Source organism: Phaenicophaeus curvirostris, chromosome 1 (genome assembly GCF_032191515.1).
Source record: "Phaenicophaeus curvirostris isolate KB17595 chromosome 1, BPBGC_Pcur_1.0, whole genome shotgun sequence".
NCBI classification, from domain to species: Eukaryota; Metazoa; Chordata; class Aves; order Cuculiformes; family Cuculidae; genus Phaenicophaeus; species Phaenicophaeus curvirostris.
In genome coordinates this window covers 71,831,241-71,848,363 of record NC_091392.1, presented here as the reverse complement: position 1 = coordinate 71,848,363, position 17,123 = coordinate 71,831,241, and the positions used below count along the sequence as shown (strand labels likewise).

General features: G+C 39.5%; 1 protein-coding gene across 3 annotated transcripts in view; it reads right to left on the bottom strand.

Moving 5' to 3' along the window:
- The window catches only part of ST8SIA1 (ST8 alpha-N-acetyl-neuraminide alpha-2,8-sialyltransferase 1), a 126,368-nt gene that overhangs the window by 90,624 nt on the left and 18,621 nt on the right, over positions 1-17,123 (bottom strand). For all 3 annotated transcript variants that reach the window (XR_011337889.1, XM_069862697.1, XM_069862710.1), the window contains exon 2: positions 1,213-1,357. Coding sequence is in view for 2 of the 3 variants with exons in the window: in XM_069862697.1 (XP_069718798.1) it covers positions 1,213-1,357 (145 nt within the window). In the remaining variant the exon portion in view is untranslated. The remainder of the gene's footprint in view (positions 1-1,212; positions 1,358-17,123) is intronic.

Sequence of the window (17,123 nt, the reverse complement as noted above, 5' to 3'; positions counted from 1 at the left end):
ACTGCAGGAAAACACACTTGCCATGCACATTTCCTCATCTACTTATTTGTCAGGCTTGCAGGGACAGAGCAGCTGGGGAGCATCTCGAGGTAGGCAGGGGTTCCTTAATCGGTTCATTGCAACAGGTATAGACAAGTAACAAGGCAGTGGACTGGGACTGGCAGCCTGAACAAGACACAGTTGCAATACTGCTACTCTAGATGATGTCTGAACACAGAAATTGGCTGTTCCTATCTCCTTATCCCCACAATGTAGTTTCACCTCACTCCATCTCCACTAGAAGAAACTCATTCAAAGTCACAACTCTGTTGTTGAGAATTTTATTTTTTAAAAAAATAACCTTTTTGATGTCTTACTGCAGGATAACTTTAACAAATAAGAATTCTGCAACCTGTTTAACTCAAATAGCAACAAATTAAAAGACCAGTGTGAATGACTCAGCACTGACATGGAGGCACAATAAATACCTATGCCTTCAATTTAAGAAATTAAAGTAACATGTAAATCAATTAATACATCCAGCTGTTTGACTTTCCTTAAATGCGTAGCCACATAAAACATCTCTCTTTCCATATATGAAACTCAATATAATAAACTCATTATTTAACATCAATTAATATATTAATTAAAAATACGAGAAGCCTAGATCAGTTTAAAAATTCCCAGTGCTCGAAAATCATGTACATAACCCAAAACACCTTTGCTGAACAACAACAAACTACTTCTAATATTCAAAATACATTAAGAATTGAAAAAGTTGTCAGCTTCTGTTATTGGGCTTATGTTGTTTGCAATTAATAAGCTATATTAACTTGGAAATAACTTAGACACCTTTAAACAAAGCACTGTCACATCTTAGCTAAACAGATCTAAGCAACACCCTAGATGGGGGATCATATTCCCAGGAAGCATGATCACTGCCTGAAATGCAGAAACCACATTCTTAAAATAGCCGGAACTTAGTATTTTAAAAATCAAGCATCCCTCGTGTATATCCACAAACATGAAAAGTGGCCAGAGAACTATTAACATGCATACAAACATTTTAAAATTTTCAGAACACAGAAGTAAAAAAGCAGAGGAAACTGTTTCATATTGAAAAATGAAGATAAAATTTCTTGACCAGCATTTAGCCTGTTTATATTCATTTTTACCATGTTACCATTTAGCATAATAATACTTAAAAGCAAAAGAAAAAAAAAGGTAACTAACCTGTGGGAAGAGAGAGTAAGTTGCATTGTCAATAGTGAAAGAATATAAAAATTCCCCATCAAACCAGAGGTTCTTTCCCATCGGGGAGTTCGACTTTGTCATAGCAAAGAGCTGCCCAGGGTCACAGCATTCTTCCAGCAGTTTTCTAGTGAAGGCAACCAAAAGAGAAAAAGCCATATTAATTAGAGCCTTGGCACGCCTTCTCTAACAACCACCCCTCACACCTGAGACTCCGCTACTCTCAGATGCTCCAAAGGAAGCCATTCCTCTTCCCAGCCAGCAGATGAACCATGGGTGATTTTTTTACTTTACAGAAGGGCTTGATTGCATTTCAGAAAATCTTAGAAATAGACAGTAGAAAATTTAAACCTGCATTCACTTTTGAGTGGCATAGAAATAGAACCAAGATTCAGCAATAGAAATTCAATTCCTTATGACACACTCTAATAAATAAAAAAATGGTCTCCAATACACATGGAAATCAAAGAAGCACCTTTGAAAATTAAATCTTAGGTATACGAAAACTCAGTGTGAAACCTTATTCATGAAGAACAGGTCTCCTAGCCCCACCTTCCCATTACATAACTTCAGTATGGAAAAATTTGGCATCTCTCTCCAGTTACTAAATACCTTTGTGCTAAATTCACAGCAGTATTAGAGCCTGCCTTCTAATGTAAGTCCAACTTGAGTTATCTCAGTATGCTCTATATATAGTGGTTATCACAGTTCTTGTTTCCTTGCCAAAACTGCATATCCTTTTACACATCCACTTCCCAAAAATAGTTATTACTCAGTCTGAGTAGAAATATGAGAGCTAGTGAGGTTGTTGAAGGTTGTCTTGAGAAAAAATAAAACCCTGTATCACAGCAAAATAAGCAATTAATATCCTAAAATACAAAATGATTAAAAGCTCTAGACATCTGCAGGGCAGGAATGTTCTATCCTTCTAAAGGCCACATGAGAGTAGCTCTGTATAGGAAGGTGATGCTCACATTAGTTTTATATATAATTGAAGTATGTAAAATATACACTGCAGAATTATGTCATTGCAGTATATTAATGTTTATATTGTTATGTTTTAATATATAATAATATTATAATAATAATATAGTGTAATATAATAAACTATTAATATATTTATATTATCAGTGACATAATTAATATATTTATATTATCAGTAAGATTAGGATCGGAGGCAGCCTGGACCGCAGTGATCATGCAGTGGTGGAGTTCAAGGTTCAGAGGGATATGGGACAGGTGAGGAGTATAGTCAGGACACTAAACTTCAGGAAAGCAGACTTCAAGCTCTTCAAGGAGTTATTCAGTAGAATCCCCTGAGACATGGTCCTATGAGACAAGGGAGGAGAAGAGAGCTGGAAAATATTCAAGGATGCTTTCCATAAAGTGCAAGAGCACTCAGTCCTCGTATGCAGAAAATCAGGCAGGAAAGGGAAGAGACCGGTGTGGCCAAGTTGAGACCTGCTGGTTAAACTAAAGAAGAAGAGGGAACTGCACAGGCAGTGCAAGCAGGGACAGGGAACCTGGGATGTGTATAGGGACACTGCCTGGTTTTGTAGGGATGAGGTCAGGAAGGGCAAGGTGCAGCTGGAGCTGAGCTTGGCAAGAGAAGTGAAGACTAACAAGAAGGGCTTCTACAGGTATGTCAATCAAAACAGGAAGATCAAAGAGAACATACCCACACTGACTGGTTGGAAATGGTGATCACATATCAACAGACAAGGAAAGGGCTGAGGTACTTAACGTTTTTGCTTCGGTTTTCACCAGTAACCGCTTTCCTCACCCCTCCTGGATCATGGCGCAACAAGATGGTGACCAGGGAGGTAAACCTCGTCCCACTATAGAGGAGGATCAGGCTTGCGACCACCTGAAGAACCTGAATATATATAAGTCTATGGGACCTGATGAGATGCATCCCAGAGTCCTGAGAGAATTGGCAGATGTGGTTGCCACGACACTCTCTATGATATTTGAAAAGTCATGGCAATCAGAAGTCCCTGGTGACTGGAAGAAAGGTATCATTATTCCCATTTTTAAAAAGGGTAGAAAAGACAACCCTGAGAACTACTGACCTGTCAGCCTCACCTCTGTGCCTGGGAAGATCATGGAACAGATTCTCCTAGAAGCTTTGCTAAATCACATGGAGGACACAGAGGTGATTAATGGCAGCCAGCACGGCTTCACCAGGGGCAAATCCTGTCTGACCAACTTAGTGGCTTTCTTTGATGGGGTAACCACAGCAGTGGACACGGGTAAACAGACGGATGTGATCTATCTGGACTTCTGTAAAGTCTTTGACATGATCCCCCACAATATCCTCCTCTCTAAATTGGAGAGATATGGATTTGATGGGTGGATGGTACTATTCTATGATTATTATATATGTTTCTTATTTATTTTAAAGCAAAACCTAAAGACTGACACCATGTCCAATGGCTGCATAAGAGCTGCAAGCAGCAGGCAGAAAAACATTAGTAATTACCAACTACTTAAATGTTTGATACAGCTGTTCTCCTCTGTGAAAGAGAAGGTTTTATTCAAAACCAAGCAGTCATTCACAGAAATGTTTGCAGATTTTTTACCTTTTCTAAAGTTTTACAGCTACATTTTTGTGAAAAGTATTGATTTTTAGATAAGAAAATCAGTATGTTCCTCTATCAAAGAACTGATTTTGCTGTAAGATAATAGTTTTCTGCAACTGTGTGAATACTATTTTCCATACATACTTCAACTTAAAATTTTCTGAAAATCATGGAGTGCATTTGTTGTAATCTTAGCAGAAGATGAAACAGCTTGAAAATATTGCATGACAGCAAACACAAAACCTAGGGGTGTTAGGGCTGTTTGTTACCTTTTCCCACTGGGGAAGTTCAATGATATTTTTTCTGTTTCAGCTCCAGGACAGTGCTGCCCCCATCAATGCCCTGGGCCCCTGGGACACTTCCTCACATGGAGGAAGGCTCCCAAGGGACAGGAAGGATGTGAGGGCAGGAAGTCCACTCCTCTCCTAAACAGGTACCCAAGAGTAGCTTTTGCATATGACATGCAGGCAAATTAAACTGTTAAAAGAAAGCAAATTGCACAAGGTAACTGGATATCATATTTTGTTGTAAATCAAGAGTCAGCTTCTACAAAGAGCCACCAGGTCAGTTCTGCCTCTGCAATAGGCTGAGCATCCCATACGTCCCCACAGGCAGCCGAAGAGGTGAGTGACTTTTACAAAGACTCAATTAGAAGCTTATGACAAGGTGCTTCATGGCTCAAAATGTCATTATTTTGTCCAGTTGACTGCGTAGGACTGTACTGTAGGCCACAAGGCTCCACCACGTATCCAGACCTTACATTGTGAGGATACAGGTCTCATGACTGCAGAGCACACTGCTGCGCATACTTAAATGCTATGAGGACTAGATTGTTTCCTCCACACACACCTGAACTCCTCCATCTGTATAAATATGTATTTCAGAAAAAAATGTGAATCACTGTACTTGGGTGTGTAAGACAATCCCAAACTAATGAAGTCCAGGAAAAAAATTGTTTCCAGGTCTAAACCCCACAATTCAAGAATGACAGAGACAGACTAGAAAGGGTCCAAAGGAGGGCCATAATGATGATCAAAGTGCTGGAAAAACTGGCCTTTGAGGAAGGACTTCAGAAGCTTGGCCTTTTCTCCCCAGAGAAGACAAGACTTAGGGGGGGATTTCAACACAGTTTTCCAGTGCTTGAATGCCAGCTACAAAGAGGATGGAGGGTCTCTCTTCAAAGGAGCCACATGGAGGTGACAAGGAGCAATGACACAAGTTGCACTAAGAGAAGTTTTATCTTGATACAAGACAGAATTTTTTTACAGTGAGAACAACTTCCCCAGCGATGTGGTGGAATCTCTATCACTCAGAGTTTTCAAGACGCAACTGGACAAGGTGCTAAATGATCTCATCTAGGCTCCATTTCCCACAAAATGTTGTACCAGGCGATCATTCAAGGTCCCTTCCCACCTCAACAATTCTGTGATTTTGGAACTGCTTTCCCTTCAACTGCCCATTGCAGAATTGGTCCATGTACCTCTGAGCAGAACAGAGCAATGTGTTAGACAGAGCAGCAATTTCCATTCCTAGAAACAGCAACGGATCTACTTATACCCACGTCATGTCATCCTCCTGCTGATGCTCAAATAAAGCCTTCATCACAGAACTGTGAAATAGAATCAGAGGAAACTTGAAAACTCCCACCAAATACCCTTTTCAAAACAGTTTAGAACAAGTATGGAATACTGTTCAAAATAAAAATTTGAGAGTGGAGATTTTCCTGGCTGTCCACAAACTCCAGTTTGCAGCCTTTGGAAAATTACTTCTTTCTCTATCAAGTGGAATGAAAAGATTTTTTCCTGATCTTTTCCCTGCTTTTCTTTGTATTTTCTATCCCAAAAGCAACTTTTTCAAGAAAGTATAAAGTAATCCAAGATCAGCTGAAGCCTCAATTCTATGTATAGTTGTTTGTTATACAACTGTAAAACAAAATTAAAATTTCCAACTTAAATTCTACAACTCATACTTTCTCTGGAAGTCTGGTCTGAGCAAGAAGCACAAAAAATAACAGATAACTCAGTGGAAAAGCATCTAGGGAATGTTTTAGACTAACGAATCTTTCCTTAGCCAGGGTACACTGATGAGCTAAGGAACAGCTCTTTGTACAATTCCCTCCTCTTCCCCACCAACCTATTAGACTGGATATATATACCTACTTCTTCCCCTCTCCAAAAATGCATTCATCCAGCTCCCATTGGATCCTTCATTAATAAACCTGTTATGAAAAGCAGTAGAAGGTCCACAGATAGATATGTCACTAGTTCAAGTATGCATTTGTATGTACTAGCAGAAAAATATCATGCACTTAAATGTACTTTCTGTCAGAAAAGAATAATTATTAAATGTCTCACATTATTCAGTCTCTCTTTCTAATCCAAATCGTAAAATTATGAAGTGACACAAGCTCCATATGAAAACATGCATTAAAAAGCAGAACAGATTCAAAAGCAAACCTGAAGTAGGGTACATTGTAGGATAAGGGAGCCTGAACCGATTTGCTAAGCTTGATTAAAATGTGCAGCTAACATGTTATGATAGAATCTGCAAAACTGCAGCAGCTTTTAGCCAAGGATTTCAATTCACTGCAAGCATTCCTTCACTGGCAAGACATAAATAATGTAACTTTGACTCAAAGTTATCTCCAGTTCAGAGGAAATCTGTGTATGTGAAAGAAGTATTAAACAACTTAAACATTGGTATTGAAAAAGCAGTGGGGGCCCTCAGATCTGAGAGCACTTAAGGAACAAATCCCTACTTGTGAGAGAAAAGTTACTTGAAGAATCTCACTTCAGGCCTCTTGGATTTCAGCCAGAACTGGGCGCCAGGTGATTAACTACAAGGCAGCATCAGTACTGAGGTGGATCTGCACAATAACTCAAGCAGCAACTTGTGCACGAGGTGGGAGCTGAGCAGCAGTTTTCAAGCACTAGCCAACTCCCCACGGTACACTTTGCTGAGGTTATATCAGCAGACACTATATGTTGAAAGAAGCAGAGTGACATAGTTAGTTGCGAGGACCCTATATCCACATTATGATATTTTCATGAGATTTTCTGCAGACTAACTCTGGTCTGATCCCACAAAGAGCCTGCGAGTGGCTGTAGCACATGAAGTGCATTAACCAAGGGCAGTCAGGAGATTTGCTTCAAAAGCCCACTTCTGACCAAAGGGCTAATACAGGTACACTCCACCTCCACCAAGCAGAGAGGAAGCCAGACCTCTTTGCAAAGTCTAAACCTAAATTCACACATAATGTAAATGAAAAAGCTTGCTCTATTCCGCATTTTAAGCTAACGAACTTTTTAGTTTTATTTCAGTTTGCGGCCAGTTAACGCTTAATCTCAGCCTCGTTTGACTGAGTCCCAGCCAATAATGACTCAGTAGTTAGTTCAAACATCCTAAGTGGCTTCAAACTAGCAAATACAACATCTAAAAGCAGAAATGCGCAGTTCCACAATATGGGTTGCCAGCCAGGAGGTTACAGCCCTTTAGTTGCCAGAATTGCGCAAAGGAGCAGAAGCAAAATTCCTCCTCTCAATTTTTTCTTTTTAAACACTTTGCAAGGAGGATCTAGTACATGAATGAGGAAAAGATCAGGTTGACAGGGAACTACTTGTCAGGCAGCAGCAGGAGGACTGAAGGCTTAAGCCTCATCTTAAATGGAGTGATGGGCAGAGGGTACATGGCATGGCACAGCATACAAGGTGGAGGGCTAAGGCTCCGGGGTGAGGCTGGTCAGGGTTGTTAAGGCATACTGGTTCCCCGGTATTACTTATAGTACCAATACCCCTTTTCTGCCGCAAGGACAGAGCATTTTTTCAGCAAATCCCCCCCACTACACACTTACTGAACTTTGTACTGAACAGTTCCCTATCCAACTCTGTGGAGTGGTACCCTGAAAAGGCTTATGCTGCACGCACAGGAGAGGGGAGACAGCACATGAGAGGATACAGCCTGACACTGCTCTGCAGGTCCCAGCAAGTGCCAGCAGTTCCCATGCTGAAGAGCATCGGCTTCTTGTTCAACCATTGCTCAAAAAAGTTAACACGAAACTTTTATTACTGCTTTGTTACAGGTCCACCTTAACAGAAGCATTACAATAAGGACTGAGGTTCAGGTTCAACTTTGAGATAAAAATAATTGGTCAAACCAATTGCTTTAGTCAGGTTTTGTTCAGCTGCCTGGATTTATCTGGTGTCATACTGGCCTGTGTCTGGCGACAACAAAACAGAGCCAGGAGCTGACAGCACAAGACTGCAACATTTGGTCTAACAAAACCTCCTTTTCTTTACATTGAAGTAAAACTTCAATGTAAAAATAAAACTTCCTATGTTTTGCTTTGGGATCAAATGAATCTGAACAGCTGGAGAAAAAAAATTAATTTGCCTTTGGAGTTTCAGCTGATATCAAGCCAAAACCATCAGGCCTTCACATACAACCAAGGATTTGTGGCCTTTCTGAAACCCAAAATATGGGTGGTCATTTGGCTTCAGCAGGGAAGGTCTGCACAGCTCCATTTCAGTGCAACTGCTTAATTGCTTCCATCTATGTATCCTCAAATAGAGGCAGGAGGATCTACCACGAGCCTCTCGGGCTTCTGAGCTAAATCAACATTTACTTCCCAGCACATGCACACTTAATAGACCCTAGACTACTGTCCCTATCAGAAAATCTTAGCAATTAAGATAAATAGTTGCTCTGAAACACAACTGGTCTGACTCCTTTCAACACTATGAGTGTCAAAATCTAACCCTAAAATTCTCTAAACTAGGTCTTCTTCAGTGTAATGTTTCCATAAGAACAATATGTTCTTGCAAGAAGTTTTGGAAACTACAATTGCTGCTTAATGGCTAAAATCTTGCCTTTAACAAATTTGCACCCAGGTTAAAGTATGAATTGTTGTCACTTCAGGTTTTGGCTAATTTTTTTTTTCCCTTCCCTTAATACATCCCTGCATCTCAAATTTCAACCTGCCCTTTGATGCGTGGAAAAGCTGGAGTTTTCACACACACATGCACAGAACCACTAGGCTGGAAAAGACCCACTGGATCATCGAGTCCAACCATTCCTATCTGCCACTAAAGCATTTTCTGAATTTCTTGCTTTGAAGAAAGTCTTTTACTCCTTCCTATGTCTATTCACTTTTTCAGAATCCACCTTTAAATATTCCAAGCATGGAAATAATATTTCTAGGGTAGTCACCTCCTGCCAACTCCAAGGACAAAACGACCTTTCCGTTATTACCTACACATCCCACATCCAAGGCCAAAGCACATTTAAACAATATAACTATTTAGCACTCTTTTCACTGTCAAGGCTTCCATGATGGGGACACTCACCTGTAACTGCAACCTGCACTATGATTTGCCAAATATGAGGCTTTACATTTGGCTCTAATAAAAATTAGGGAGCTCAGCAGGTAACATGGACTGCTCTCTTTTCTTGGCCTGTCCCCTAGGTCAGTTGCTGCCCTGCTCCTTTTCTTATCTGAAAATTTTATCAACGATAATTTAACGTTGTCTTGCAAATCACTGTTTAAAGGAACTGTGAAGGACCAAGAATTACTCTCAGTAAGTTCAAATCTGAACATATCCTGAATTCATTCATTCAATGACCATCATCATCCAAGCACATAAAAAAAATTTAGCCCCATATCCCATCTCCAACTGTAGGCAGTAGCTAATGCTCACAGATATAAAAAAGTCCTCTCATATAGCCACATAATGGCACATTATGGTTGGACTCGATGATCCGATGGGTCTTTTCCAACCTGGTGATTCTATGATTCTATGATATTTGGGGCCATTTTTCACTCCAAGCTGGCAGCCTGAGAATTTTATGGCTCTACAGAAGGCTACAGAAGCCATTCAGTAACAGTAAAATCACTGATTGAATTACAATCAGTGTGGTCACATCAGCTTGTAGCTGCAGTTGGCATTTATCTCCTGAATATTCTGTGAAAGCATCATTAGTAGGGTTTGGCCACATATATTGAATGTCTCTTTCCCAAAGAGCTGAATACAATACTTGTAACTGGGGGTTAGCTTGAAGAAGTCATTGAGGCTTTGAAGTTTTCATGGGGTTTAAAGTACCTTAGTATTCAAGTGTTTCAAAGCATGCTAGCCTGCATCTTAGGCAGGGCAGGAGACAGCAAGTATGACAAAACTTCAAGTGGAATGTAACGTTATTTTCTTACCAGGCTGATATCACACACATCAAACTCTTTCTTCAAATACCTAACTGGCCCTATACCAAAGCTGTGGGGAGGACGTAACAGGTATGAATATACTAGGGAGGTGGAGGGAAGAAGCTGTTGCCTTTCTGCTGCCGTCAGATGCTAAAGTACACACTGAATGAGTTCTAGGTCACACAATACAGAGCCACACAGTCTTTCTCCTTCACATTAAAACAAAACTGGATCCAACCTTGTCAAATATTGTGGCACTAATCCTCTCAACAGAAGACTCCACCCCACCTGAGATGAAATTTAAAACTACCCTCAGCACAACTATTCAGGAGTATGAACTTAAAATGGCCTAAGATGATCATGGGAAAGTACCAAAAGAATAAGAGACCAGCCAATGGAAATGCTCTTTATATTCAAATAAGCACACTAAATTGTTTCTTTTGGGAAAGCAACATTAGTTTAAGCTTTAACTAAAATGAAGACCTTTGCCAAGAACATCTAAATCAAGAATATGCTGCTCTGCACAAGTTCATTTCTGAAAATCCCTGTTATATAAACTTCAAGAATAGGTCTAAATGCCATGAAAAAAATATGAAAAAAAGAGTGAACATCACAGAGAAGAACACAGAGATAGCCTGATCTACTTCCCAGCTAAACTTTCTGCAATACGGTAAGATTTTATGAATAATAGAGTCATGACAGTTTTTCTCCTCACATTTGTTAATATATTGTTTCCTTTTATGAAAATTTCCACCTACTTCAATGCCTCCTGCAGCAGATAGTATTTCCCCTATCTTCCGCATGAGAGGTAAAAGATCAGAACAACAAAAAGGTCACTGGGAGAACATCATGTATCGAACTGCCTGGTGCTACAACCTGCATGAAAAGAAAGAGGTTGCAGAGACCATAGATACTTCTCAGAATAAGGAAAATTCATGAAAACTGCCTTCATTAGCTTAGCAGTAGATCTGTATGTGACTTTTTAGAGTGAGAAACTTTAATTAAAACACATTCCATAGTTTGCTACAAATTACCAAATTAACAGTTGGGGGGGTGAGGGAATTAGAAACCAAGCATTTCCATCTTCTCTGCATTATCAGCGTCTCTATCTCTTCCTTTAGAACTCTCTTCCAGGTCTTTTTGAGGTGCCCAAATGGGAAACAAAGTATTTTATTAACCAGAGAATACTGTTTCACTATTTATTCTAAAATCAATAAACAAATATTCGGTGCCACCCACACAGTGTAGTTAGCAGTTGTGTTTTCCAGACTGCAAAAGAAATATAAAACTGGGGGTTTTTTTCTGGTGTTAGGCTACCCCACCCTTCCTTGCTTGGCCTGGTACAAACAATGTTGCCTTGCAGTAGGTAAAATCTGAGCTATTGCAGCCTATCATCCTAAACTGTGGCTGATTTTGTCAAACTCTTTCCCTGCTCCACCCCTCTTTGGTTGTTTGGGTTGGTTTGTTTGTTTGTTTTAAATATACAAGTAATATCTTTTTTTTCCAGAAATATTCAGAGTATAAAGACTATTTTCTTTCCTCTACCACCCTTCCAAACAATGATAGATTTATTGCTTAAAATATAAAGGATCTTAAGTCTTCTATCCATTTTTAGAAGACAGCAGTAGCTACAATATTACATGTTGCACCTTGTAATTCCTCAAACTTGCCTAAATTCTATTCTCTCAAAATTGAACTGTGGCTCAGCCCAATCTCCAAATCTTCAGGTTATTCCAGATTATTTAATGTCTATCAGATTCTTCTTTGGATTTAAACTCAAATTTCAGATAGTGTGATAAAAATATGCAGTTACTTTAGTTGATTATGCATTCTCTCTTTGATCAAAACCCTACATTTTAAAGAAAAAGAAGTGAAAACATATCATTTTCAGCCACAGTACATGATGCTTTTAATCACATCAATTTATTCTATACCTTTATTAATATTGCAAGTGTAAAGGAGGGACTGATCTCTGCAATATTTAGTTTGCATCAGTACAAATGAGGTCAAAATTTGCCAGGAATTATATTTGGAATTGAACAATGTTCATGAACTAGAATAAACTGGGATATTTCTCAGTGAATACAAGTCTATCTAAACACCTGACAAGCCTTCAGTTTACCTTTCTTCCTGCCAATTCTTTTACCTACAAACTGGGCAGATTTGATCTGTAGAGGTATTGAAACAAAGAAATGTTAACCTCTTTTCAGAGAAAACACATTTTGATTCAGGTAAACTTGCTTCAAACAGCTATGCACAAAGCCTGCTTATAAGCTTTGAAACAAAAATTATAATGTATGAATTATAACATGCAAATTACAGAGTATGAATTCTAATATTCATTCAGATGAAGTTTGTCTAAGACTATCATGCTCGATATATAGAGAGTTATATACAAGTAAACCACTGCAAGTTGTCACTTGCAATAGCAAAAGCAGTGGGCTGTCAGAAAGATAAGATGGCACAACTGCATGAACTGGTAGTTTTGTCAGAGAGAATTCAGAGGCAAAGGGGAGTGGGGCAGAGGAAACAGATTAAACGCTTCATGCATTGTTCTTTTTTTTAATCTTATAAACTCCAGCAAGAGGAGAGCAGCTTCCACAGAGATGAGATGAAATTAATGAATCACTGTCTGGCAAAACAGCAGAACCATCAACTGAGACAAAAATTTACAATATATGATGGTGCTGCTGCAGGCGGTAAAAATGTGTTGTTCTTACCCCTTCACTCATTCCTGTCAGCATAATTGCTGCTTGCTTTGCGCTGCTACAAGCACAAAGTATTGAGCTTCCACAAGGGCAGTGGTTGGCTTGCAGGAAAAGGAGATTCACTAAAAATAAACCAAGCAGCTCTAATCTTATATTTGAGCTTATAATATCTAGAGCTACGATACATACCACCTAAGCAGTTAAGTACTACATTACGATGACTTCTCCACCCCAAATAAAAACCCTGTAAGTATTATGTAACACTCACTGCAAAAGTGCCCCCATATTCCAATCCAACAAAGTCCACAGGGAGGTTACTTTTTACTAATGTTAAATTCATGCCCCTCCATAGAAGGTAAACTGACCAGAAAAAAAAAAGAAAAAATTAAAAATCCTCCCTTACACAGATTTAAACAGCCTAAACACTGAAAGCACAGAAATGAAGAAGAGGGGAATAATCCTCCCACTGGTCAGTCTGAATCCTATTTAATGCAAAACCTGTAGGTAACCAGGCAGCTGTTGCCTATGCATGTTACAGAGAGAAGTATATGTAAAAGTATCACATGAACAGGCATGAAAGAGCAATATATTTTCAAAGGCATACAAAGCTGCATACTTGGAGGGAAGCTATAACCCATCAAAGACAGTATGGGTAGATCTACAACTAAAGGAAGCCTTGTTTTGAAGAGAAATATGTTCCTCACTTTGCAGAAACTGCTTCCCACATCTCCTAACTATCAGTTGTTAGGGAGACAGAGCGAGTTTTGCCTGGTTTGGAAGCATCCACCTAATGGCCTGCCAGCTAGCATGATGAGTTGATCTGCCAAACACGAGGCCAAACAAAATAGGAAACCTCAGTTTTGATCTCCCTCTTCTATCCAGCCACTGTTTTTCATGAAACTTGTAAGAACTGACTATCTTTAAGACTTATATTACTCTGTCTAATTTGGATGAAATTAGGCAGTGAGACAAATTTCATAAAGGAAGTGAATCATGATTGAGATTCCAGTCATATACATCACATTTTCTGCAGGCTGGAAGAGGGGGGGAAAAAAAAGCAAAACAATAAATGCCAAATAATGCCTTGCTTTAGCTTTCTTGAAAAGGATATTTACAAAACTGTCATTTGTTGCCCCTTGTATACCCAGAATTATACACCATTTAAACTGTGATAGCAATTTTGGATGAAAGCCATAACTTAATTCACCATCAAGCACTGACACTGGACTTCAGTTACAGCCCGAGTCACCGCAACCATCAACATCACTTTTGAAAACAGCTAATGATCAGTTGCCAAAGTATCCAGAGATATTTCTGAGCTGAGTTCAGTGATCCTTCTGTATGCTGACAGATGGCTTCTAACAGATGAAAATGAATGGTAATATTATCACAGATTAAAACAGATCCGTTTACCTGAAACATACCTGGAACTTGCATTTACCCTGGTTTTGATTACAAGTTTCATTTTTAAGTAGTTTTGCTAACATGTTTTTAACCTTACCTGAGTACTAGGTGCTATAAAATCAGTTTCACTGATGCAAATACTTAGCTAAATGAAGAAAGGAAAGGCACACCCAGTTTGGAACATCTTTTCATTAGAAACTCCAGTTCCAAGTCTTTTAAATCCCTTTTCCTCTGATGAAGAAAGAAAGTTAAATGGCAGTCATCTTACACTCATCTTTTACTCCATCATGCTTTAATTCTGGCTATTGCCTGTTTTACAGACTTACTGAAATCAGAAGGAATCTCACCTGATCTGAGCTCAAGTTAGTCCATTCTTACAGACAAGGTCATCTGAGATGCTTTCACTAGTCATCTCCAAACAAACACCTGTCCCAGGAACAAGAAGGAATATACCCTCTCTATTCTCCCATCCCAGCTTGCATAGCAAAAAAAAAAAAAAAAAAAAAAAAGTTTATTGACAAACATCAGGTATGCAGAATTGGGCCTCTGGTATGATAGAGCAAAAGTAGAAGCAAATTCTAAGCTTGTTGCTGGAGTACAGGATTTTTTTTTTAATTTTTGCAAGCCTCCTACTTCTGGGTGTCTGAGTGACAACTGTGTATTTTATTAATTGATTGGTGGCTTGTGCCACCAAAACCAGCCAACGCACAGTTAGGTACCTATTTTATGCTAGACATTTATACTTTCCACAGCCAACAGGACACTTACCTTACCCTAACACAGGAATCTAAGGCAGAAGAGAGCTGTAAGTATCTGCAAGTACCTCAGACTGTTCATTACTTACAGCAGTAAGAAACCATAGCAGTACTAACAGACAGATTTAACTTTTACAAAGTTAAAGAAAGTGCGACCTGTTATTCCCATGGGTCACTATACATTATTAAAATCTGCTATTTGTCCCCTGGCCTAGACAATAGGAACACAATCACAGGGGAGTGTGGGTTTTTTTTTCCTTTCTGAATATATCTCAGTAACAAAAGCTGACATATACCATACTACCTCTAGTAGCTCTTTAGAAAGGATAAAATGTTAATGCAGAAGTAAACTTTTGGCATTTGCTCTCAGCAGTGCTGCCGACTTACTGACACAACTCTACGCAAAATTTCTCTTGCAATTACTTAAAATATGTTCAGACCTCCACTCTTACCAATGCTCACTCTTGCAAAGTAAGCTAGCTAATATCTAACAGGAAGTATGGAAAAGTCCAATAGATATTTTCCTACTTTCCACCCACGTCGTCTCATTTCTGAGTCATGCCACCCCTTCACTGGCAACCTAACCTGAGCCACGACCCTTTAGCTAGAGTCACCACTACAACTATACACTTTGATTCCAGGGTGTTTGAAACATCGGGAATTTCCTGGGTCAGACTTAAGCAGCCAGGACCTAAGCACTCTGTGTTTCCTCTAAACATTTACTTTGTACCTCTATTAGTCAACTGTTGCTTCGAAAGGATATGCAGAGTCTTATCATCTGAGCCATTCCAGACCACAACAGGAGCTGGCAAGATTCCTCTGAACACTTCCCTCAACCAACTAGAAAGAATTTGCCAGTGTAATTGGGAAACACAGACCTGGCCTTTCAGGGCAAATATTCACATGGTGCTGAGAGAACAGTTTCTGAAATGCACATTTCTAAACCTCCCAGAACTTCACAGGCACATCACTACAATTTGTCAAGGCTCTGAAACAGCACTTAGCATAATCCAAACAGCTTCGTCCATCAAGGTCATCACATATTTACAATTCCAGCTTCTAACACATTGCACGCAATTTTGCCACTACCATTAAATAATTCATATTTGGCAGCACTCACTGAAAACACAGACTTTCAACACACACCACTGTGTTTTAGGGGCTTGGGTGTAAGGAGGTTGTCTAAACCGGCATAGAAGAAGGAGAAGAAGTAGAAACCATGCAGTTGTTTGGCAGTGAAAAAGAAGATGTGAGGAGGAGGGGGAGGCAGAAACCATGCTTCGGTCTATCCTAATCTAACAGGTTTGCTGCACTATGCTCTGTGCTGCTGGGAGTAATGCACAAACCCCACTACCCAGAGCAATCAAACAGCTTCCCTGGGCATAAACACGATTTAAGTACTAAGCTCTTTCAGGAGTGAAGTCCTGGCAAAAAATGGTACGTATCCAACTTCACTCTTCTGTCTAAACTTGTGGCCTTTAACAAGCTAACTCTAAATACAAGAGAAAAGTTCCTAAAAGCCTGTCAAACACAGAACTGCAGAGACTACTGCATGCTATGACTCCTACCTAACTTTGCCAAGCTGTTTATTTTCCATCTACCCCTCCTGCCTCTGCCATCTGCTGGATCTGCCCCCAGCTATACAATCATACCTCCTCTGCACAAGCACACATGCCAAGCGGGTGGTTTTGGGAAACTCTAGGATTCCAGTGCTGCAAAACAGCTTCTCTACAGCTACAGGAAATGCTCCTCTCAGAACTCAAGTCTGGGTTTTACTTTCCCTTATCTTTCTGCTCTACTGGTTGAGAGTTTTCCATCCTTCTGAGACTTCTTTATTCCCAAAAACCCAGTTACAGGATTCATTAGAGATAAGGTAGTAAATAGGTGAACTGCTGCTGTTTAGATAGCTACCTGGCATACTACAGCAAGGCAAAGCATGCTACCTTGTAATGTCTGCAAGAATTATATATACTGCAACATTATGAAATTCTAAATAAAAGCAAAACCTGAAGTGTTTGACATATACAGCCACACATATCACAGGAAGCTATTTTTTGTTTGAAGGACTGCTGAAATTCTACATTTAATTAGCTGCCATGCTCTAGTTTTCACAGACTACCCACAATCCAAGGAAGTCTAAATAATAAAAAATACTGGGAGTAGGTTCTGAAAAGAGCTGAAAGGGGAATTTATAAACCAGCAGTTATGAACAAGACATAAAACTCACACCCATGCAAAGTCTCTCAGGCTAGCA